This window comes from Dendrobates tinctorius, unplaced genomic scaffold, assembly GCF_039654945.1.
Source record: "Dendrobates tinctorius isolate UK_male_01 unplaced genomic scaffold, ASM3965494v1 ptg000070l, whole genome shotgun sequence".
NCBI classification, from domain to species: Eukaryota; Metazoa; Chordata; class Amphibia; order Anura; family Dendrobatidae; genus Dendrobates; species Dendrobates tinctorius.
Genome location: NW_027361738.1, coordinates 26056322 through 26082187, shown reverse-complemented (window position 1 = coordinate 26082187; position 25866 = coordinate 26056322). Strand labels below are relative to the sequence as shown.

The following is a 25866-nucleotide window of genomic DNA, read 5'->3' as shown; positions in this document are numbered from 1 at the left end:
CCTCATGGAGATGCTCAAGGTGATCCTCCCAGGTGGAACTGAAGATGGCAATGTCATCCAGGTTCGCCACCGCGTACCTTCTCCAGTCCCTGGAGTAGGTGGTTGACCATCCGCTGGAATATGGCAGGGGCATTCTTCTTGCCAAAAGGCATGACCGTGGACTCATGCAGTCCGAAGGGGGTGATAAAGGCGGACTTCCCCTGTGCCTCGAGGCTCAGGGGAATCTGCAAATATCCCCGGCTCAGATCCATAATGGATAGATAGCGTGCTCCAGCTAACCGCTCAATCAGCTCCTCGATGTGCGACATTAGAACTGGATCAAGGCACTTTTTTTGCCAGATCGTAGCAACTTGTTCTGTAGGAGCTGTTGAATTCCACCCCGTTCACAAATAAAGTTTTTTGTTTTTTATTTTTAAAAACTGCCCAGTGAACAGAAGCAAAAAAATGGGGGGCAGTGTGTCTAAGCCAGTCAGGGCCACTCCTCTTTGCTTCTGCTCACTGGGCCCCTTACACCAGTAAGGGAGTAAGGGCAGTAATGCCCTGATGGTGGCCCAACTTGTGCTTACAGTGAGCTCTGAGTGCAGAACTGTGCAGTGGATGTGGTATTGATGTAAGAGGCCGATGTGCTCCAAATCTGGCAATCAGGCATACTCCCCCCTTTCAATCTCTATTTTCTATATTTTTTTTTTTTAAGATGGGGGTACCCCTGAAAGCAATTTGTTTTGTTTTCTCCTTTACACAGACCGAGGCCATAACTAATCCCTTGTTTATTCTCCCTTTATCTTGCAGGTTATCGGCACATTCACCTTTTGAATAGAAACGGAGATCTTCATCCCTCCGCCACATTATTTGTGCACGTCATGCTCCAAGAAAGCAAAGGCTGATGTGGGACTACATGTTTACAATGTTTTATCATTTTTAATTCTATTTTTTTAACTTTTTAGCCGCCGTCATTTAGGTCAGTCCTAGGTTAAAGGTTTAGTTTTTAGACAAGTTGTTCTACATCCCTCAGCCACAATTTTATGACTTTCTTAATTCAATTTTATTTTTCATTTATTTTTCTTTAGAAAATCTGTTTTAGGATATCCGCTTTATTTTGCTACCGGGGTAGTGCAGTTATTTAGTTTAGCATCTATTGTATGTAAACTCAAAGGGGAACCCAATCTATCACCTCTGTACTTCTTTAAAAGGTACCTATCATTTAATACAATTTTTTTTTATGTTATAGTAGCTGCCATGTGCATCTATTCAGGTGGGAGTCTGGGTCTATAGACCCTCACTGATCAGTCAACACACCACTGTGACGTATGCAGGTATCGCGTTCAAAGAACAGTGCGCGGCCTCAATACTAAGTCTATGGGTCTGTATACTGTTTTGTGAGAATGCTGTGTGGACCCATGCTGTGTATTGAGTGTGTACACGGCTCTGTGCCTGCAGCTCATGCCGGAACTGTGAAATTAATAGTGGTGTTTTGACTTATCAGTGGAGGTCTCAGGACCCAGACCCCCAGCAACCATCAGCTACAATAACATATAAAAATTGTGTGAAATGATAGTTACCCTTTTATAGTAGTTTTTCCACTATGGACTTTCCATATCAAAAGGATAAGCTGTGAATGTCTAAAACAAGATGGCTTTAAGACTGCCATTCACATTACAATAAAGTCAGCTGATATCAGTGAGATCGGCCGACAGGATAATGTGTATAGGGACATAACACGCTCATAATCTCTGGTCCTTCTCTTCTCCCTGTCTGGCAGCATCTCTGTCATTGAGAAGATGGCAATAATTGGGCCGAGCATTTCTATATAAGAGGCAGTGGGGCAGGATGGGTGTCAGCCACATGAGATTTCACCTGACAGCTCTCTAATCTGAGGGTCCACATGCACATTAGAGATCTGTCAGGAGAATCAGAAGACTCAAGAGTGAGGGTCCACATACACCTTACTCTTATGTCTCCGGATTCTCCTGTATCTCTCTGTGGTGTGGTGACCGCACACATGGCCTTCTTTCAGTATCGGTGGGTCACCTTTAGTAGGAAAACATCTTTGATGCCCTCATGTCAGGCTTCATTGTATTCAGAAACATGATTCCCTATTGACAATCAGACATTTTCTTATATAATCCTGTAAATGACGTGTTGTGGTTTTTCATACACTATTTGAAGAATCACAATAACCATTCCAATAGCTCAGGTAATAGCATTGCACTACTGCATGTGCCTAAGGAGAACCTGTCCTTTTGCCTAATTTATCATTTTTTTATATAGAAGTCTAACCTTCTATTAGATGGGACACTTGATACCATCTCTACCATAGACTGTAATCTATAATCCTATTGCCACCAATAGGAATAAAAATAAATAAATTTTGATCTAATGCCACCTGCTGACACCGGCATAGTGTAGAGAGCCATGGACTGCAGTGGGAAGTATGGGGCCAGATTGGTCTTTTGCACATCTGCAGAATAACATGCGTCTCTACTTCTGCTGGACCAGCCGGTGCCGGTGAACCCTCGTCATGGCAGATGAGACTTTTCTCCTTTGTTGTAGGTTCGCTTTAATGAAATCTTGAACTCCCTTCACACAAATATGCCTTATTACTGTGGGAAGACTTGGCACTACGTAGTGATTGTCGATTTATTTATACTGTATATCACTTGCAAATGTTCATGTCTGTATTTTTTATTTTTTTATTTTTTTTTTATATTTCCAATGTGGTGGTTATATGTATGACCCACCTATGTGTATATCTATGCCCCCGCCCATTGTAGAGTAACTGACAGCAAATCTGGTATTGGCTCCTGCGTGGCGGTAGGGTGGTCTGTATGATGCACTACACACTGTGATATATTGTATAGTAACGCACACTGTTTACGGTAACATTTGTACACTGAATGTGGCGCCAATGCTTCATTACTGATGGACACATTGGCCATGACAAATACTATCTGCACAGACTTCCAGCAATCTGTGCAATATTACTCAGTAGCGTTTTCTATCTATGATGCCAGGGGGTACAGCCTCTGCCCAGCACAGGGTATGCCAATACTCAACGCATGTGAACAAATTGCTTTTCTTGTATTTCCCCTGCGTACTACAGCCTTCTGCTGTTATATAAGGCTGACCATAGACACAACTGCTGCTGGAAACATCTCCCAATCTGAAATCCGTTCTCTGTAAAATACTACTATCATTTTAACCTATGGTCCAAGTAAGAAGGGAAGCTGGCGTGTGGCTAAAGCACGCGGAGGGGCTCATCCTCGGCAGTAATCCAGAATGTGCCTTTTATAGATTATTTTCACATAAACGAGTTGTTCTGTATAGTTTCTCGTGTTGGACTGTTTTATATACCAGAGAATGTGCAATCTTTTATGTTAATACTGTTATGTCTTTTATGGTCATTTAAAGATTAATTTTAATTTTTTAGAGCTGAATTTGCTTGTGTGTCCCTTACTTTGTTATTTCTAGCATGTATTACTTCTATCTATGCAATGTTAAAATGTTGGCCTTAAACTCATGGGACATGTTTTGGAAATTAAAAGTTATTCAGTCTCTTTCCTGAGTTGTGGTGTGCATTTTTTGTTCTACCAGCAGAGGGCGATATAAGAATACATTGAATGTTGAAACTTCCCACAATCACTGATTAATCTATATACATATTTCACCTATAAGTACTAAATTATATGTAATAATAAAAATACCGTATATTCAAGTCGTTTTAAAATAAAGCCCATTTTTCCCTTCACCCATGACAGCACCACATGAGAGAGGGATCCGCCCCGCCAGGACAGGAACCTACTGAAACATAAGGGGCGGCACCTCTCCCCCGCTTCAGTTGGGTTCCTGTCCTGGAAAGGAATCCCTCTGACAGCGGCGGTGCCTGTCAGGATGAAAGACCCAGGGCCGTCCCGGCGTGTAAAAATTGCAGGGCTGGCTTACCTGCAACGCTGGCCGTCGGCAGCTGGTAGCGCAGTCCCCGGGGTTTTCCTCATACGGGCCCCGGGTTCGTGCGGGCACGGTCCGATGTCCTCCCTTCGGAGGTTCCTCCCTGTGCCGCCCTCCCCCTGCGCGCGCGCCCGTTCCTTCCCCGCATGCAGGGGAAGCCGGGGGCAGAGACGGGCGTCTGACGTGGGAGCGCGACCGCTGACGTCATCTGGACGCGACGGTCATGGCGCCGGGCGCGACGCCGGCCAGGAGAAGCGGCTGGCGGTCGCGGGGGGGAGGGGTAATGAGGGGCTCACTCACCACATAAAGAAGGAGTAGAAGCGGCTGCAGGGGTGACAATGGCGTCTCAGGAGGATCGCTAACCGTCCCCGTTGTCCCTGCCCCCATCGCAAGCTTCTGGTCGCAAGAGCCGCTCAAGCGGCAAAAGCAGCAGCCGTCCGAGTCACCGATCGAGGGATTCCTCGAGATCAAAAGAGCGCAGAGCGCACGCTCCTTCTCAGCCCCAGAGCCCGGTATTCGTCTTTCCTGGGTGGTGAGTGATCTCCATGAAAGTTAGACAATAATGGGCCTTCCTATGTCTTGTTTTTTTTCTCTTTAAGGCTGGTTTCACATTAGCGCATTTTCAGCGCGCGCACGGCCGGGGGTAGATCCGCCCCCAATCCGGCTCTCTGCCCGGCGTGCCCGCCCCTTCCTTGTAGCGCCGCCTCCTAGCAGACAGCGGCGCCTGCGATCGGCGCACCCTATCTTTAGCATAGGGTGCGCCGATCGTGCGCAGGCCGTGCGCTAGTTGCGCTTTGACCTGCGCTGCGCACTTTTGACGGTGCGCCGTGCGCGCCAAAATCAAACTTTTCGGATTTTGGCGCGCACGGCGCACCGTCAAAAGTGCGCAGCGCAGGTCAAAGCGCAACTAGCGCACGGCCTGCGCACGATCGGCGCACCCTATGCTAAAGATAGGGTGCGCCGATCGCAGGCGCCGCTGTCCGCTAGGAGGCGGCGCTACAAGGAAGGGGCGGGCACGCCGGGCAGAGAGCCGGATCGGGGGCGGAGCTACCCCCGGCCGTGCGCGCGCTGAAAAAGCGCTAGTGTGAAACCGGCCTTAGGGAGGCAAAAAAGCTATAAGCAAAAAGAAAAATAGAGAATGTGCCATATGCCACAGCCCTTTAGCAAAAGACTACCAAAAGGACTTGTGTGTCAGCTGTATCCAGCGGACTATGGCTGAAGAGGTGCCGAGCCTGGCAACAAACCTTAGATCGATAATAAAATCTGAGGTGCAGGGCTCACTTAAAAAATTATTAAAAAAGAAGAGTAAGAGTAGGAGAGCCTCCCCGAGTTCCTCGTCAGGCTCCTCCTCTTCGGAGTATCATGTTGAGCGCGGGTCATCTTCATCCTCAGACAGTGATACGGGGGGCAGACCTTGCTTTCCCGTAGAAGATACGGACGCTCTCCTCAAAGCCATCAGGTCCACTATGGGCCTGCAAGAGGAGAAGGTAGAGAGATCACTGGAGGATGTAATGTTTGGCGGCCTGCAAGAAAGGAAGAAGCGTACCTTTCCGGTCAATGACAAGGTTCAGGCCCTAATCGAAAGAGAATGGAAGAAACCGGAGAAGTCAGGTAGCCTTCCCTCCTCTTCAAAGCGAAGATACCCCTTTGAGGCTAAAGACACGGACGTCTGGGACAAGGTCCCAAAGATTGACGCAGCAGTGTCTAGATCTTCCAAGAAGTCGGCCCTGCCCCTGGAGGACTCAGGGGTTTTGAGAGATCCCTTGGATAAAAAAGCGGATTCATACCTAAGGCACACTTGGGAGGCAGCGGCAGGGGGTCTGAAACCGGCAATAGCCGGCACCTGCACAGCCCGGTCATTAATGGTCTGGTTGCAACAGCTTGAAGAAAAATTAGCCTCCAAGGTACCAAGAGAGAAAATATTAGGAGAAATGTACTTGCTACACGGAGCTGCCGCTTTCTTGGCTGACACCTCCGCCGACTCAATGAGGTTAACGGCAAGAGCAGCGGGGCTATCGAACGCCGCAAGACGGGCGTTATGGCTCAAAGGCTGCCCTGGGGACATTCAATCTAAGGCGAAATTATGCTCGTTACCATGTGATGGACAGTTCCTGTTTGGGAAAAACCTGGATGACATCATGGAGAAGGCCGGTGATAAAAAGAAGGGCTTCCCCAGATTCATGGGTGATCAGAGGAGACCGCCCTTTCGGAGGGGAAAGTTCAATCGGGGCCGTCCCCTGGGAGAGTGGAAAAGGTGGGACGACAAGAGGAAAAAAGAACCAGGGTTCATGTTTGGGGGAACTACCTCAACCGCCAAAAAATCCCCGCAATGACGTCAGCCCTCCGGTGGGGGGAAGATTGAAGCTCTTTTCTCAAGAATGGGAGAAAATATCGGCCAACAATTGGATTCTGAGCATTATAAAGAATGGCCTAAAAATCCCTTTCTTCCAGCATCCGAGAGCTTCATTTGTGGTAACCCCCGTCAGAAAGGAACCAGGAGAGCAATCAGCCATAGAAACGGAAATTTTAGGACTATTGGAGAAACAAGTTCTAATAGAGGTCCCAAAAGATCAGGAGAGAAGGGGGTTCTATTCTCCCCTCTTCCTAATAAAAAAAACCAGACCTTTCCTTCAGAACAATAATAAATCTCAGGTGCCTCAATCAATGGATCATAAACCAAACATTCAAAATGGAATCGGTGACTTCGGCCATAAAGCTGTTACACCACAACTGCTTCATGGCCGTAATAGATTTGAAGGATGCCTATTACCACATCCCGATGCACCAAGAATACCAGAAATACCTGAGGGTAGCCCTATACATCCAGGGCGACCTCAGGCACTTTCAATTTACAGCTCTTCCGTTTGGCATCTCCATAGCGCCAAGGATTTTTACGAAAGTAATAGCGGAAATGACAGCTTTCCTTCGAATCCACAATGTGATTATGGTGCCTTACTTGGACGATTTTTTGGTCATTGGCAATTCAGAACATCACTGCGCACATCAAGTAGAGAAAATAACAGAAACCCTGCAAAGACTGGGTTGGATGGTAAACTTAAAGAAATCAAAACTTCAACCCCTAAAGAAACAAACATTTCTAGGTTTCGTCTTGGACTCCGACCGTCAAGTTTGTCTCTTGCCAGAGAAAAAAACTAGAGAAGGTGAGAGAAATGACCCTTATGGCAATACAGCATCCTCACATGACCCTAAGAAGGGCAATGTCCCTGTTGGGCACGCTAACAGCCTGTATCCCTGCGGTCAACTGGGCACAGTTTCATACCCGACAACTGCAGGCGGAAATCTTGTCAGCCCAGAAACAATTGAAAGGGCGTTTAGAAGGGAAGCTGGTACTTTCCAAAAAGGGGAAAAACTCTCTCACTTGGTGGCTAGACGGCACAAATTTAGCAGGAGGAACTTTGTGGCACAGGCCCGTGTCCGATGTAATATTGACGGACGCAAGCTCCTCGGGATGGGGGGCACACCTGAGAGAACAAATAGCCCAAGGGTCCTGGGGTCACCTAGAGCAGAAGGCTTCCTCCAACTTAAGAGAGTTAAGAGCGGTAAACAGAGCCTTAGAGGCATTCATTCCCATGTTACTAGGTCAAAACGTCCGAATTATGTCAGACAACAGGGTGGCAGTGGCGTATGTCAACCACCAGGGAGGGACAAGGTCAAACTCCCTAATGGACGAAGAAAAAAGAATCTTTCTCAAAGCAGAACAACATCTAACCTCCCTGACGGCCCTACACATCAAAGGGACAGAAAATGTTCAAGCTGACTTTCTAAGCCGCAACAAGTTAAAACAGGGAGAGTGGGCCTTAAATCGTGTAATATTCCAGAGGATAGTACAGTTATGGGGGCAGCCAGTGATCGACCTCTTTGCCACCAAAAACAACCGGCAAGTGAGGAGGTACTGCTCATTAAACCCAGGGGAAAACCCGTGGGCAGTAGACGCTCTGCAAATCCCGTGGCTGTTCAAACTGAGCTATGCCTTTCCCCCAGTAGCGTTAATCCCGGCAGTGGTAAAAAAGATGAGACGAGCAAGCCAGAGTAATCCTCATAGCCCCGTTCTGGCCAAAAAGACCGTGGTTTTCACTACTACGAATGATGTCTCTCTCGGACCCGTGGGTACTGCCAGGAATTCCAGATTTATTAGCTCAGGGGCCGATATTCCACAAACAAGTCAAGGGGTTCCATCTGACGGCGTGGAATTTGAGAGGGCACTTTTGAGAGATAAAGGGTTTTCCCCGGGGTTGGTGACTACTCTAATGAAAAGTAGAAAACCAATAACGACCAACATATATGGCAGGACGTGGAAGAAATTTCTACAATTCCTGGGAAAACCGTTAGGTCAAGAACCCCCAATCGAGTCCATCTTGGAGTTCCTGCAGGCAGGCCTACAGCTAGGCCTGGCGGTTAATACCCTCAAGGTACAGGTTTCAGCGCTGGGTGCATTATAAAATTGCAATATAGCGGCAAACAGATGGGTAGCCAGGTTCATAAAATCTTGCCACAGATCTAGGCCAGTTTCCCTACCAAAAATAGCTCCATGGGATCTAAATCTGGTACTGGAAGCCCTTACGAAGGAGCCGTTTGAACCCATACAGCAGATTTCAACTAAAAATCTCACCCTAAAAACCATCATTTTGGTAGCTCTAACGTCGGCACATAGAGTTAGTGACTTGCAGGCCCTCTCAGTCAACCCACCATATACCCAGATATACCAGGATAGGGTGGTTATGAGAACAGACCCTGCTTACTTGCCGAAAGTAGTAACTAACTTTCACCGAAACCAAGAAATTGTCCTCCCTTCCTTTTGCGAGAATCCGAAAAACCCAGGGGAGGAGAAATTTCATAGCCTAGACGTTAAAAGGACCCTAGTAGAGTATATGTCTATAACCAGCCAGTGGAGGAGGTCCCAGTCCCTATTCGTAGCCTTCCAGGGTGCTAGGAAAGGTTATGGAGTGTCAAAGGGGACTATTGCCCGATGGATTAGGGAGGCCATTAGTGTAGCCTATTCAGCTAGTGGCGTCCCGGTTCCTGACGGCATCAAGGCTCATTCCACCAGAGCCGTGGCGACCTCCTGGGCTGAGAAAGCAGAGGTATCAATAGAGCAAATTTGTAAGGCCGCTACCTGGGCCTCACCCTCAACTTTCTTTAGACACTATAGACCAAATCTATCCTCTGCTGACTTGACCTTTGGTAGAAGGGTGCTGCAAGCGGTGGTCCCTCCCTAAGGTGTTCGAAGTCTCCAGAATCTCTCATGTGGTGCTGTCATGGGTGAAGGGAAAACCACCATGGTTACTTACCGGTAGCCGGTTTTTCCGGAACCCATGACAGCACCCGTATATTTCCCCCCCTTTTCACCGTTTGGGTGTGCACAATAGTCGGGTGTATTTGTGTGATGTGGTGTTGGATAAATATGTAACTAACCGGGAAGTCCTCTCAAATGCTCTGTAATCCAACTGAAGCGGGGGAGAGGTGCCGCCCCTTATGTTTCAGTAGGTTCCTGTCCTGGCGGGGCGGATCCCTCTCTCATGTGGTGCTGTCATGGGTTCCGGAAAAACCGGCTACCGGTAAGTAACCATGGTGGTTTCTAAATACAAACATGATTGATTGGTGTGGATCTGAGATCAGATCATATGAGCCGAACTTCCATTCTAGGCAAATACCTTATATGCCTATATGTACAAAAGTATTGGCACACCTATACAAAACACCTACAGAAGCTTTTATGACATCCTGTTCTAAATCCATAGGCATTAACATGGAGTTGATCAGTTAGAAGGCAGGAACATGGAGTTGCAACATATGTACTTGCGCCTTGGAGTAAAACGGTCTTCCACTATTCTGGGAAGAGATTTTGGAGTGTCTGTGGGATTTTTTTGCCACTTCTTTCAGAAGAGCATTTGTGAGGTCAGGCACTGATGTTCTCGCAATCTCTATTCTAATTCATCTCAAAGGTGTTGGGTGGAGTTGAGCTCAGGGCTCAATGCGGCCTGGCAAGTTCTTATACACCAAACTCGCCGACCATGACTTTATGGACCTGGGGCGGCACAGTCATACTAGAACAGGTTCTCGCAATGTTGGAATCATATAATTGTCCAACATGTCTTATGCTGAAGCATTAAGATCTCCATTCACTGGCCCTAAAGGGCATCTGTCAACACCCGGAAAGCAGCCTCATAGTATTATCCCTCCTACACCAAACTGTACAGCTGGCACGATGCAATCAGCAGGCCATGTTCCCCTGGCTTTTACCAAACCCAGATTCATCCATCCGATGCTAAATAGTGAAGTGTGATTCATCAATCCACAGAAGATGTTTCCACTGCTATACAAGGTGCATTGTACTTTTTACCACTCCATCATTCCAACACTTGGAATTGTACTTGGTGACGTAAGGCTGGGCTCACATAGCATTTTTCCTATGCTCATTGTGACTTTATACACTATGCTCCTCAGCAGTCTGTGACCCCACTCTCTAATTTTAAACTTTGGGGTCTCTATTTCGTGGCTGAGTTGCAGTGGTGCTGAAACTTTTCCACTCACAGATGATGGTAGAATATTTAGGAGGAGAGAAAATTCATGGACTGATAATGGTGACATCCTAATACTGGACCACGCTGGTGTCAGTGGGATCTTTACCACGAGCCAGTCTTTCATAAATGTCAGTATATGCAGACTGCATGGGTAGGGGGCTGGATGTCATACACATGTGACAATGGGAATAGATAAACTGGAATTCAATTGAGACTTGTGCCAATATATATGTCCATATAGTGTATGATGCTGTCATTTCGGGTCACGAGATCTGTGGTTGAGCTATGAATTGCAGCCATAATATGGAAGAGAATCTTCACTTTTTTCAGTTTTGCCACAAAACACTTAAATTATCAAATCTTCCATTTGCATTATATGGTCATTTTATGCTACACTGGCTATATTAACAACAAATAACCAAAGTTTAAGGCCACGTTCAGCATTTGGTCAGTGTTTTACATCAGTATTTGAAAGTCCATATGGAGGAGAGGACCAATCAGAGGAAAAGTATAATACAGAAGTGGTGACGTGTGTGTATTTCTCAGCTGCTTCATTAGGGGATGCAGAGAACCCTGTCTGCTGCCACCTGGAGGCTGACACTATTATTAAATTCTACATGAAAATTGGCTTCTCCCCAGTAGACTATACCTCTCCTGCTGGCCTCCGGCTCCCCCAGTTTTGTGTAGTGTCAGTTGAAGGCAATTTCTGTCTCAGACCAGTCTTAGGCATTTATCATCTTTCCTCTTTTTTTTGTTTCAGATGGATGTCTCTCAGGATAACAGCGTGTAATTCTGCACTCAGTTTCACCCGTGTAGCGACTGAGAGTACAGGCTGTAATTGTTCAGTCCGTATTCTCTGGAGGCAGTGTGGCTGGACCAATGTACCACAGACACAGTCGGTAGCTAGCTGACTCCTGCCCACTCCACGTAGCGCGTGCTGGTGCATTGAGCAGAAGATAGGGTATTTGGGGCCTTAGGACAGGTGAGTATAACCCTGAGGTTTTTCTCACTCAACCTCACTGTCCTATCACTCCCCCCCCCCCCTCCTCCCTAGGGTACCGCCATTTTTTGGTCCAGGGATTCTGGAGCAGTCAGGAGAGACTGCTTTTGATCAATATGTTTTATTGCTGAGCCATCCATTGGATCCAATCAAACAATGCCACTGCAGTAGCCTATATCAACAGCCAAGGAGGGATGCGGATCCTATCTGCTAAGTCAGAGCTTGTGAAGATATTGAAATGGGCGAGGGCAGGGTTCCTCTGATCTCAGCGGTGCATATACCCGGATTGTGCAACAGACTACTTGAGCCACCAGTAAATAGCTGTAGGAGAGTGGGCTCTTCACCCAGACGTATTCAAGCAGATTTGTCTTCATTGGGGTACAACAGATGTTTATCTGTTAGCATCCAGGCTAAACCACAATGTACCAAGATTTGTCGCAAGATCTAGGGATCCTTGGGCAATTGTAACCCGACGCATTGACAATTCTCTGGTCCCAGTTCTCCCTGCCTTATCTATTTCTGCCTCTACCTCATTTTTCACAGACTCCTCTAAAAAATCAAGGCATAGGAGAGTCCATTCTTTGTCATCACGCCAGATTGACCTTGGAGGGCTTAGTATGCGGATGTGATCAACCTTTTGACCTTCTGTCTCATGGTCCATTCTTCCATCAGAATATACAGTTGCTCAGTATAAATGGCATGGTTGTTAAAGCCACAATTTTCAGGTCAGTGCAATTGTCAGAACCAGTCAGCCAAACCATGATTGGGGCACGGAAGACCGCACTATCACTGCACTTGGAGGGCCTACTTTCGTTTGGTGTGAGTCTCCTGGAATTTTTCCAATGTACTTTTCTCTGCCTGTTCTGCTCTCCTTGCAGTCGGGGCTAAAGTCATGGTTGGCACTTAGTTCTCTCCAGGGTCAGGTGTCCGCCTTGGCTATTTTGTTTGAGATGGATTTGACTTCTAGACCCAAGGTCAAGACTTTTCTCCAGGGGGTAATGCACATTAGACCACCCTATCTGCTTCCCCTTGATCCTTGGGACCTTAGTCCTGGAGGCTCTTCAGCCCCACCTTTTGAGCCCCTTAGAGAGATTTTGACACTTTATCTTGCTTATAAGGTAGCTTTCCAAGAGGGCACTCACCCTTGATTGCCCAGTTGACATATTTTACATTTTTCTCTCAGGATGTAATTGACTAAATGTTTTTTCTTCTCCCACTGCTTTCTCACTAAACTGAGGGAGCCTGAGGCTAGCAGGCGAGGTATAGTCTGCTGGGGAGGAGCCAATTTTCATTTTGAATTTAATAATCTTGTCAGCCAACAGGTGACAGCAGACTATCCCATGGTTCTCGGTTTCCCCCAATGAAGACTAATGAGAAACAGATTTTTGCCCCCCTTCCTGATTTCCTATTCTGTTGCATGTTCGTCACACTTAAATGTTTCAGATCATAAAACAAATTTAAATATTAGCCAAAGGTAACACAAGTAAACACAAAATGCAGTTTTTTTTTTAATATAGATCTTTATTATCAAGGGAAAGCTAAATCTACAGGGCCCTGTGTGAAAGAGGTATTCTCCCCCTTTTTAAAACATAAACCACAGTTAATTTATCACGTCATTTGGAAGATGGGTTCAAGCTCCCTACCCACACCCAGGCCTGATTACTGCCACACCTGTTCTCAATAAAGAAATCACTTTAATAGAACCTGTCTGACAAAGTGAAGCAGACCAAAAAAACCTCAAAAGATAGACATCTTGCCAGGATCCAAAGAAATTCGGGAACAAATGAGAAACAAAGTAATTGAGATCTATGAGTCTGGAAAATTTCAAAAGCATTGGGACTCCAGTGAACCACAGTGGGAGCCATTATCTACAAATGGCAAAAACATGGAACAGTAGTGTACCTTCCCATAAGTGGCCATCTGACCAAAATTACCCCAAGAGCGCAGAAACAATTCATCCAAGAGGTCACAATAGACCCCACAACAACATCAAAAGAACTGCAGGCCTCATTTGCCTCAATTAAGGTCAGTGTTCAAGACTCCACCATAAGAGAGAGACTGGGCAAAAATGTCCTGCATGGCAGAGTTCCAATATGAAAACCACTGCTGAGCAATAAGAATATAAAGGCTCTTCCCAATTTTGCCAGAAAACATCTTGATGATCCCCAAGGATTTTGGGAGAATACTCTGTGGACTGACGAGACAAAAGTTGAACTTTTTGGAAGGTCTATGTCCCATTACATCTGGCGTAGAAGTAGCAAAGCATTTTGGAAAATAAACATCATACCTACAGTAAAATATGGTGGTGGTGGTGTGATGGTCTGGGGCTGTTTTGCTGCTTCAGGACCTGGAAGACTTGCTGTGGTAATTGGAACCATGAATTCTGCTGTCTACCAAAAAATCCTGAATGAGAATGTCCAACCATCTGTTCGTGACCTCAAGCTGAAGCGCACTTGGTTTATGCAAAAGGACAGTGATCCAAAACACATAAGAAAAGCAATATTAAGACTTTGGAGTGGCCTGGTCAAAGTCCTGACCTGAATCAAAAACTTGAGATGCTGTGGCATGACCTTAAAAAGGCGATTCATACTCTGAAACCCTCGAATGTGGCTGAATTACAACAATTCTGCAAAGACAAGTGGGCCAAAAATCCTCCAGAGCGTTGTGAAAGGCTCATTGAAAGTTATCGCAAACACTTGATTGCAGTTGTTGCTGCTAAGAGTGGCCCAACCAGTTAGGTTTAGGGGGCAATCACTTATTCACACAGGGTCCTGTAGGTTTGGATTTCTTTTTCCTTTAATAATATAGAACTTAATTTAAAAACTACATTTAATGTTTACTTGTGTTATGTTTGTCTAATATTTACATTTGTTTGGTGATCTGAAACATTTAAGTATGAAAAACATGCAAAAGAATAGGAAATCAGGAAGGGGGCAAATACTTTTCCACACAACTATATATACTGAAAAATTTGTGAATTTGTTTGTTATCCAGTTTTATTTTTGAAGCAGCCAATTTGCTGTTAATATCTGGTCAAAGCATTTGCATTACATAAGAAACAAAGTGTCACAAATCTACAATTTGGCTGCTAACGAAGCGTGTTGTGTGCATACTGTGTGTCATGTTGGGTTCCCATTGTACAAACAATATTTTAACTACCAGACAAAATTAGATGGACCTTTCTTTTAACCAAATAAAAAAATGACAATACAGCGACTTTCCACTGTGTTTATTGGATCACACAATAGGATTAAACAAACTAGAATAAAATTTTAAAAAAAGGTCATTAAAGGAAACATGTCGCCATTAAAATGCTATCCTAACAGAATGTTAGAGGAGATGAGCTGAAATATTGTTTTGTAGAGAAAGATTCAGAATAACTTGAATCTTTGTTTCACATCCCTGTTTATTCGGGGTCCAGTGGGCGTACTGACTCACTGACAAGGACCGCCCACTGGACTCTTGCTTTACAATATGATGCAGGCATTTCAGGCTGCTTGTTTAATGTGACAGATTCCCTTTAAAACATGCACAGTGGCACGTCATTGTGATTTATGGAGCGGGAGGAAAGAACAGATCTATAGTATAAGATGTAATTATACATGTAAAAACAAAATACTTTCCAGCTTCATCATGGCAACTAAATGTTTTGTGGACACAACAAATATACACATTAGATACCTATGAGAATACAATAATCCATTCAAAGGGATACATCTGGTATATAGAAGAAGCAGTGGATATACAGTAGCCAGAAAACTATATTTATATATTATAAAATACAATTATAAAACAATATCTGTGTTTTTAAAGGCACAATATTCTTAAACCCATTTATAACAATTCCAGTTATCTTTAGATGGAAGGAACTAAGCAAAAAAGTGACAGCTGAATTTCTATCTAAACTTGCTTATATATGAAGCAGACCCCCTTAAAAGCCGTTATGGGGTTGTGATTGAGGAAAGAGTTGCCATTTGTCATCATGATTCATTGGCCTCTATTTGGAGAGTGCGGAAGTTGATGATCCATAAAATACTCATGTGAAATGCTGTTGTAGGTAATGCTTGGTATTTGGTTGGTGATCCGGAAGCTAAAACTACAGAGGTTAATTATTTATATGGACACCAATCTATAAAGACGCAGATAAAGTGTGTAGTATAGTAGAAATAATCATTGCGGTAAAAGCTGAAATTTGCAGTCTTGCCGTCTGTGACACCACAGTCCATGGATGGAAATGAACACTGGAGGGCGTTGGTCTTACGGTCTGTGCATTTACGTAGTGCTTTAAAGTATACAGTGACTGTATGTGACATCCTCCTCCAAAGTTTAAAAAATTTTTTAGAAAATCTATCTATTAAAAGAGACCTTTTTGCTTCTTGACATTTTGTTGCTTCCATTTGGGCAGTTGATAAAATTCGGCTTTGGGCATCCCAAATATATTTGCAAAGTCGCCATCAGACAAGTACATCTGTAAAAGGGGAATTAACTTATTACTTCATTTGTACAAAAATACACATACAAATACACTCATGCATAAGGATTACTTTTTACATTGAAGTCTATGGTAAAAAGATTTAAACAGAAGTCGTCTGTTTTTTTGTTAATAAAAAAACGCCAGAACAATGGATCAGTTTGAAACAGAAACAAACCCTAGTATGAACCTAGCAGAATTGTAACTGGCAATGAACTTTCACGTGTGCCAGATTTAGTGGATCTAGTAGATTGATGTTCTGTAGTTGGTGATATACATCAGTCAGCAGCTCCATGTAACAGCACACTGCGATGCTCTGTGTAGTCCTGTCACTTTTTCCTATCATTGTCAGCATTCATTTTCAGCGCTTTTTTTGTGGGATTGGACGAGGCAGGCTGGTGACACACATCAATGAGATCCTTTGGGACACACATGGCCCTGTGGCTGGATCACTGGTTGTCCTTCCTTTGACCTCCTCTGGTAGCTGTGTAAATGTAGGGACGTGGACTGTCTCTTACCTTGTCCCTGCCCATGAAGACGTCAAACTTGTCATCTGAATACTGTTGTGCAGTTTTATGTGTAAAAGTGGTGTGCGTCTCATGTAATGTATTTTGGCAATGTACAGCATGTGAAGTGTTAATACATAATGCAAGTAGAGTATAGGATAATCTTTGGGTAGCCCAAGTATGGCTTATGCTATTGCTGAACCACATACTGTGTAAGACACTGGATAAGGATAATAGGTTTAGCATATGAGAAAGGAAGTGCTTAAAGAAAGAACTAGCTCAGTGGGTGGGCACTAGTGTTTATAAAAAGGGAAGATGAGTTAGGAGGTGTTAGGAAAAGTTCAGTGTCAGGTCCAAGCTGGGGTGCTGTGGGCTGGTAGGGGCAGCATTGGTCAATCGTTCGAGGCGGTGTGAGATCAAACTGGAATCCATTATAGACATTCCTGTAACATCTGGAGCCTAGGGTTCGGGCCAGGTACCAAGGAGCTGGCCTGATCTTCTGGCATCTTGAGGTTGATGGACATGGAATTACGTGGGGGCAAGTGGCTGGTTCCAGGTCCACTGCTTAAGTGGACAAGAACTCTCCAAGGCTAATTGAGTCAGCGGGCTTAGGGATAGTTCAGAGCAAACAAGTTACAGGGCTGAAGAGGTACTGTACTAAGGAAGAAGGAAACATGAATTGTTGTGCCCTATCTCACATGTCACCACCTGATAAATTTTTACTGACCAGTAATCGTTTGCCTGTTATAAAGAACCATAATGTATTCATTCCTCTTGTGTCTTCCATGCATACCTGAGTAGTCATTCCCTCCCCCTTTTTTTATCACCTCTCTTTGAGTCAGAACATGTGGTCTGGGCAATCATGCCCACAGCCGCCTCACAGCTGACCCCAGTCAATTGCACATATATTCTGGGCCATACGTCTGACCAGACGTGTCTGACCCTGCATCTTTCAAAATCCATCTTTCAAATTACAGCTTTCTAATTATTACACTACTGTGAATTAGACTAGAATTGGACTGGAATTTGACTGAAAGGTAACAGAATAGATAACCACAACAATGTTTCGGTTTCTTCTCACTTTCACCCCCATACTTCTCTATTTTGTCCGATCTCCTGTAATCCCCCCACCTAGTAAGGAACTTGTCATTTCCCCCTCCATTCTCCCCAGCCACCTAACCTTTTCCTCAGAACTGTTCCTCCACATACAATCCTTTTTCTCCAGACACACACGGCCACATCATGTCCTATACTGCTCCCACCTTCTAACGCTCTGTCTGCTACTCCTCATTGCTGGCGACATATCCCCAAATCCTGGCCCTCCTCAACACATCCCCACACTCATTTCTTACATCCTGCCACAATCCGCTACACGTTTTTGCAACCACGATAACCTCATATCTATTCATCCAGCCCCCACTCCCCCGGTCCTCTTATCTGGCACCTTATGGAACGCACGCTCTGTCTGCAATAAGCTGTCGTTTATCCATGACCTCTTTATCGCCAACAAACTCTCCTTCCTTGCCATCACTGAAACCTGGCTCACTCCTGACACAGCCTCTCCAGCTGCGCTTTCCTATGGCGGATTCCATCTCTCTCACACCCCTCGCCCCAGCAACAAACGTGGTGGAGGAGTTGGCTTGCTCCTCTCCGATACCTGCTCTTTTACCCCAATTCAACTTCCACCCTCCGCTACTCTTCCCTCGTTCGAGGTGCACTCCGTCCGCATCTATTCCCCCTCCAACCTCCAACTGGCTGTCATCTACCGCCCCCCAGAACTAGCCATTTTCACCTTTCTCGACCACTTCACCACCTGGCTACTCCATTTCCTCCCTGCTGACATCCCCACCATCATCATGGGCGACTTCAACATCCCCATTGACACTTCCCCCTCAGCTGCCTCTAAACCTTTATCACTGACTGCCTCCTTTGGCCTCACTCAATGAATGGTACTCTGCGGCCACTCACAAAGATGGTCACACGCTGGACCTTATCTTCACCTGTCTCTGTTCCCTCTCTAATCTCACTAACTCACGCCTCCCCCTGTCCGACCACAACCTACTGACATTCTCTTCCCTCTCCTCTCCAACTGCGCAACCCCCACTCCACAAACTTGCTCACCCTCACAGAAATTTCAAACACCTCAATTTACAATCACTCTCTGAGTCCCTTCTCCCTCTCACAGACATAGCTTCCCTTCATGACAAAGATGCTGCTGCCATCTTTTATAATACCACAATAACAGCAACACTTGATTCGGCCGCCCCCTCACGCAGAGCAAAACTAGTATAATCAATAGGCAGCCCTGGCTGCCCAGCCTGACCAGCCTGACCAAAGAACTGAGACGGGTTTCCAGGGCCGCTGAGCGGAGATGGAAGAGAACCAGTTCTACCAAGCACTTCAACGCATACAAGCAGTCCCTTGCCAGCTTCAAGTACACACTCTCTGCCGCAAAACAAACTTACTTTGCATCCCTCATATCCTTACTGTCTCACAACCCTAAACAGCTTTTCACCACTTTCAACTCTCTACTCCGTCCCACAGCACCTCCTCCATCTCCTCTCATTTCTGCTGAAGACTTTTCCTCCTTCTTTAAGCAGAAGATTGATACGATCAGAGAAAGCTTTGGCCCGCAGCCCCCAATGCCCCTCTTAGCCGCTCAGCCCTGTTCTTCCAAAACCAGCTTCTCCACCATGACAGAAGATCAGCTCTCCACCCTCCTGTCAAGATCACACCTCACCACTTGTGCGCTTGACCCGCTCCCGTCCCACCTCATCCATAATTTTGCCACGTCTTAATCCCAACTCTAACACACCTCTTCAACCTTTCACTTACAAATGGTGTCTTTCCCTCATCCTTCAAACATGCCTCAATCACACCCATCCTCAAAAAGCCCTCCCTCGACCCATCCTCTGTGCCCGATATCTCTTCTCCCTTATGCCTCAAAACTACTGGAACAGCATGTATATCTTGAACTGTCCTCCCACCTCTCCTCCTGTTCCCTCTTTGACCGGTTACAATCTGGCTTCTGACCGCATCACTCAACTGAAACTGCCCTAACTAAAGTCACTAACGACCTACTAAACGCCAAGAGCAAGCGACACTACTCTGTCCTCCTCCTGGACCTGTCTTCTGCCTTCAACACCGTGGACCATTCCCTCCTGCAGCAGATTCTCTTATCTCTTGGCATCACAGACTAGGCCCTATCCTGGATCTCATCATACCTAACAGACTAAACATTTAGTGTCTCCTCACACACCACCTCCTCACCTCACCCCCGGTCTGTCGGTGTTCCTCAAGGCTCAGTCCTCGGACCCATACTCTTCTCCATCTACACCTTCGGCCTGGGACAGCTCATAGAATCCCACGGCTTGCAGTACCACCTCTACGCCGATGACACGCAGATCTATCTAGACCTGACCTCACCTCCTTACTGACCAAAATCCTACATTGTCTGTCTGCTATTTCAGCCTTCTTTTCTATTCGCTTTCTCAAACTGAACATGGACAAAACAGAATTCATCATCTTTCCCCATCTCACTCTACCCCTCCACCAGACCTATCCATCAATGTTAATGGCTGCTCTCTTTCCCCAGTCCCGCACGCTCGGTGCCTTGGGGTGATCCTCGACTCTGCCCTCTCTTTCAAACCACATATCCAAGCCCTTGCCTCCTCCTGCCGCCTCAAACTCAAAAATATTTCCCGGATCCGCGCATTCCTCAACCATGAAACCACAAAAACACTAGTGCATGCCCTTATCATCTCCCGCCTTGACTACTGCAACCTCCTACTCTCTGGCCTCCCCTCCAGCGCTCTGGCACCACTCCAGTCTATCCTACACTCTGCTGCCCGACTAATCCACCTGTCTCCCCGCTATTCCCCTGCCTCCCCCCTATGCGAGGCCCTTCACTGGCTTCCTATTGTCCAGAGGCTCCAGTTCAAAACCCTAACCATGACATACAAAGTCATCCACAACCTGTCACCTCCATACATCTGTAACATGGTCTCCCGGTACCTACCCGCACGCAACCTTCGATCCTCTCAAGATCTCCTTCTCTACTCCCCCCTCATCTCTTCTTCCCACAACCGCATACAAGACTTCTCCCGTGCTTCCCCCATTCCTGAACTCTCTGCCGCAACACATCAGACTCTCACCAACAAAGGAAACCTTCAAGAAGAACGTGAAGACCCATCTGTTCCGACAAGCCTACAGCCTGCAATGATCCTCGGTCTACTGAACCACCGCACAACCAGCTCTACCCTCTCCTAGTGTATCCTCACCCATCCCTGTAGACTGTGAGCCCTCACGGGCAGGGTCCTCTCTCCTTCTGTACTTGTGTGTCCCTTGTCTTGCACATGTTTATTGTACTTGTCTATATTTCCCCTTTTCCCTGTAAAGCGCCATGGAATAAATGGCGCTATATAAATGTATAATAATAAGAAGAAGAACTTGGTGTCCCCTGCATTGTGTGCAGCAGCTCCTGAGGACAGAAGCCTGGAGGCAGTGGAGGACTGCGGCCTACAAGTGTGATGCCCCCCACACCCTACAGTACACTGGGACCGGGACACCGTTTGTAAAGTACCAGAGTGAAACCGGACAGCAGCTCGGTCATGACTACCAAATTTTACATTTGGCGTAGTCTCCTGGATTGATCCATACATCAAGAAAACTTGACACATGCAGAGACGGATCCAGCGGAAACAAAGATGGCACCGAGTAAAAACTGTAAGATGATGGTGAGGGCCGCAAAATGGCAAGACGGACCCGCCCCTTTACAGACAAACGGTGTCCCAGTCCCTGTATCCTGTGGGGTACATCACACTCATTTGTAGGTTGCAGGCCTCCCCTGCCTCCATACTTCTGTACTCAGGACCTGCCACACAATCTCTTGGACACCAAGTTCTTTATAACAAGCAAACGTTTACTGGTCAGTAGGAATTCATCAAGTGATGACATGTGGGATTGGGCACAGGAGTTCACATTTGCTTCCTCCTTAGCACAACACCTCTTCAGCCCTGTCACTTGCTGGTTCTGGACTATCCCTAAGCCTGCTGGTTCTGTCAGCTTCAGAGAGTTAATGTCCATTTCAGCAGTGCACCCGGGATTGGTCACCTGCCCCCCCAAACATAATTCCCCGTCCACTGAGATTGAGATGTCAGAAGACCAGGCCCGCTCCTTGGTAAATGGCCCGAGCACTAGTCTTCATACGTTACAGGAATGTCCATCATGGATTCCAGTTTGGCCTCCCACTGCCTCGAATTATTGACACCCGAACTTGGACCTGACATAGAACAGTATTCATATCACACGTTTGTTGTCTTCAGTGGCAGAAACAGGGTAAGACAGTCCACATCCTTGTATTCCCCACTCTCTATCAGGGCGGTCTCTTCTCTTTCACTGATGTGGGGGGCCCGAGCTTCTATGTTAATCGCAGAAGTAATTTCCTCTCTCTAATTTAATTCCTGTTCACTCTGCATTCAATCTCAACTTACCTAGAAGGGCTATTCATAGCATGTTAAGACACTCCTAAGCCTTACCCTTACAGTATTGAATAATGTGAACAATATTTGATTCACTAATGTCTTCATTGATTTCGAGCTAATATTCTGTTATCTCTGTTGCTGCTTATGTAGAGCACAGCAGCGGAGATGAGTTTGACATCAACTGCTGTGCTCTGCATAGGTAGCGACGGAAATAACAAGGCTCACATCAGTACACCGAGACGCAGCCAATGACAAACTCATTCTGCCTGTTGTTCTACTTATGTAGCTCCAGGTGGGCTCTCACTGCGCACCGGAAGGCCTCGATCACAATGCAGGTGTCAGGAACACGCGTCTCTCATACCAGCAGCACATGCGTCCAGCCACAGACCAAGCGCTATTCCTCTGCACCCTCAGTGCTTCTCCTGAACAGCGCATTCACTCTCCCTGTGACACACTTGCCTCCCTGGGCAGGACAGACCATTTGGAGAATCACAGCACCCAGTTGTGGACATTCATGCCTGTCACAAACAATACAGGATAGTTTCCTGAATATATTATAGTACAAATTTCTGGACACCCACCCCAATCATTGGATCTACCGTTCCCTGTATAACCCAAGGTGTCAAACCCGTGGGTCTGGTGATTTCCCACATGAATGGTGTCCTTTCATCCTCAGTAGCTGCTGCTTCCCAGACGTCTGTTTCTCCACATTATTAATGAATATACCCAGTTAAAACCAACTGTGAAAAAATTCTGTTTCTGATGAAGGTCAATTGTATGACCGAAAACGTTTAAAGAAGTAAAAGAAGTATATTTAACTGGATGCCTTTTACAATAAAGGAACTGTCAAATCAATTTTTCTTTTGAGTGCCAAGTTTTTGTACTACATCTCCTCGTCCATTACACCTACACTGCCCTGGGACTACAGCTCCACCTGTGGGGAGCTATACCATCTCTGCTGCATCACACCATCAGTCCCAGCGGATCTGCATGCAGCGTTGGCCAACACCTCACTTGCCAAACACCACGGGTGGCGTCACAAACTATTCATATAAACGCTAACACCATTAACATCACCGCCATTGATATTGGGCGCCCAGGCCCACGGCCATGGTCGCTGCTGCTGTGACACATTCCCGCCTTGACACCGGCCCGGTACTGAGTAACCCAGCTGCCCTGGGTGTGCGAGGGCGACCCATTATTAAGAGTCACAACTTGGGCATCAATCAGATTAATGGAGGAACCACAGTCAACAAAGGCGGTGGTCATAACAGGACCACCACCAATTTCCAATTCAACCTGGAGCACCATTTTTGTATGTGAGAAAAAATGTACCTGGGAGTCTGGACAACCTCCTCGATTGTTGCCCAGACTCAGTCGTTTCTCTGATGGTTTCTCTAAAGAAGGGCAGGAGGGGCAATTCCTTTTCAAATGTCCAGAGGCTCCACTTTAAAAGCATAGTAGGTTGTCTCTATGGTGCCTTCTCTCTTTCTCCTTAACCAAGACTGACCCAACCTTCATGGGCTCAGATACAGGTGCAGTGTCACACAATTTGGGGTACAAGGGAGACTCTTGTTGCATCATTCCTCTAGCACGGAGTCTCCGGTCCATACGGACCGCCTGCATCATGGCGTCCTCCAGGGTATCAGGAGGCGGATGTAATGCCAGAGCGTCCTGCAGACGGTCAGAAAGGCACCTGTGAAACAACCCCCTCAGGGCAGCGTCATTCCAGTATACTTCGGCGGTCCAACGTCTAAACTCTGAGCAGAACCATTCAGCAAAGTGCCTCCTGTTATGAGTTCATTTTCTCCTTCACCTCTGATGTCTGATGAACTCCCTCTGCTGGTGAAAGGAGGTAGTGAAATTGATCTGGATGGGAAGAACCTGTCATCTGAACAGGTGGAGTGTGATTGGATATCTGGAATTTCTGAGTGGATATAAGGCAGCCGACGCCCTTGCAGGGTTGCTGGTGATCCTTTCTGCTCTGAGCTCCGGCATCCAGTTTAGTTCCTGTCTACTAAAAGCTAAGTTTTTGCTCTGCTATTTTTCCATGAGATTTTGTCTGTATACTTAGTGTTTGTGTTCAGCCTGCCCTGGTTGGGATGGGCTGAACTCCATTTTTGTCTCTGATCAGTTGATCTCTTTGCTCTGTCTTCAGAATATACCTGAGTGCTGATATAGTGATTTTGAAGTCTAGTGACTTCAGGGCCTTTTCTATCAGACGTGTTGGACATTGTTTTTGGCAGGGTTTTTTTGCGGATTGCAGCCAGCATCTTTTCTGTCCTTTCCTATCTAGTTATTTGGGCCCCATCGTTTGCTCAGCCTGTCTTTCTGTCTGTTTGTGTTTTCATCTGTTTTTCACCGACAATACATGTTGGGGGCTGTCTATTGCTTTGGGGTCTGCTCTGGGGCAGTTTAGATTTCCCCTTTATTTCTTTAGGCTTATTTAGCTCTCCGGCTGTGACGAGGGGTCTAGGGCACCGTAAGGAACCCCCCATGGCTACTGTTAGTTGTGGTGAATAGGATCAGGGGTCTGCAATCCGCTAGCAACCAACCTCTCCGGTTTTCTGGACTTAGCTTGTGTTTTTGTTTTTTCCTCCTCCGGTGACTCATTCATAACAGAATCACCAGCCATACCGCAGATTCTAGGGTACTCAATAGCAGGAGAGAATTGTAAAAAAAAAAAAAAAAGTGTCAGAATTTTTTTTTTTGTGTATATTTTTTCCTCTATTTCTCTGAGGCCGTAGGGGGAATTTTTTCTCAATGGAGATTAAGCAATTGTCTGATCGTGTGGAGCAGCTCACTGCTGAAGAGCAGGGAATTTCCACCTATCTTGCTCATTCACATGCTGCTGAACCAAAGATCCCTACTCCACATGTGTTTTTGGGGATCGGTCTAAATTTTTTAATTTTAAGAATAATTGTAAATTATTTTTTGCCTTGAAGCCTAACTCATCGGGGAGCTCCGCGCAGCAGGTTAAAATTGTCATCTCTTTGCTGCGCGGCGATCCCCAGGATTGGGCATTTTCTTTGAAACCTGATGATCCTATTCTAACTAATGTGAATGCATTTTTTCAAGCCTTGGGGTTGTTGTATGATGAACCTAATGTTATTGATCAGGCTGAAAAGGCCCTGTTGGCATTGAGCCAGGGTCAGGATTCTGCAGAGTTGTACTGTCAAAAACTCCAAAAGTGGGCGGTCCTTACTACCTGGAATGATGGTGCCTTGGCAGCTCTTTCGGAAGGGTTTGTCAGAAACCGTAAAAGATACTATGGTGGGATTTCCTGTTCTCTCTGGTCTTGACGATTCTATGTCATTAGCCATTCAGGTTGATCGGCGTTTGCGTGAACACAAAACTGCACGAGAGGTGTTGCCACCTGTTGAACAAATGTCTGAACCTATGCAATGTGATAGTGTTTTGTCTAGGGCGCAACGTCAGGAGTTCAGAAGGCGTAATAAGCTGTGTTTTTTTGTGGAGATGCCTCTTATATTATTTCTGTCTGCCCTAAACAAGAGAAACATTTTGCACACACATTTGCTGTGGGTGGTGTTCAACCTAAGTTTCTTCTGGCAATTACTCTGATCTGCTCCCTGTCCACATTTTCCGCTAAGGCTTTTGTGGATTCGGGAGCAGCTCTGAACCTGATGGACTTGGATTTTGCTAAACGTTGTGGGTTTCCTATGACACCTCTGCGGACACCTATCCCTTTGAGGGGTATTGATGCTACTCCTTTGACGAAGAATAAACCTCAGTTTTGGACCCAGGTGGTAATGCGGGTCGCCCCAGACCATCAAGAAAATTGCAGATTTTTGGTGCTGCATTATTTGCATGATACCATTGTTCTGGGGTTTCCCTGGTTGCAAATCCATAATCCAGTTTTGGATTGGAAATCTTTGTCTGTGGTGAGTTGGGGTTGTCG

The 25866-nt window shown here is 46.0% G+C and overlaps 2 protein-coding genes across 5 annotated transcripts in view; one reads left to right on the top strand and one right to left on the bottom strand.

Moving 5' to 3' along the window:
• Window positions 1-3557, top strand: part of PLCD1 (phospholipase C delta 1) — a 151830-nt gene extending 148273 nt beyond the window's left edge. For both annotated transcript variants that reach the window (XM_073581479.1, XM_073581478.1), the window contains exon 15: window positions 790-3557. In XM_073581479.1, coding sequence (XP_073437580.1) covers window positions 790-884 — 95 coding nt within the window. In that variant the 3' untranslated portion in view covers window positions 885-3557. The remainder of the gene's footprint in view (window positions 1-789) is intronic.
• Window positions 3558-14701: 11144 nt separating this feature from the next.
• VILL (villin like) overlaps window positions 14702-25866 on the bottom strand; it is a 156069-nt gene continuing 144904 nt past the window's right edge. For all 3 annotated transcript variants that reach the window (XM_073581476.1, XM_073581475.1, XM_073581477.1), the window contains one exon: window positions 14702-15955. In XM_073581476.1, the coding sequence (XP_073437577.1) occupies window positions 15842-15955 (114 nt within the window). In that variant the 3' untranslated portion in view covers window positions 14702-15841. The remainder of the gene's footprint in view (window positions 15956-25866) is intronic.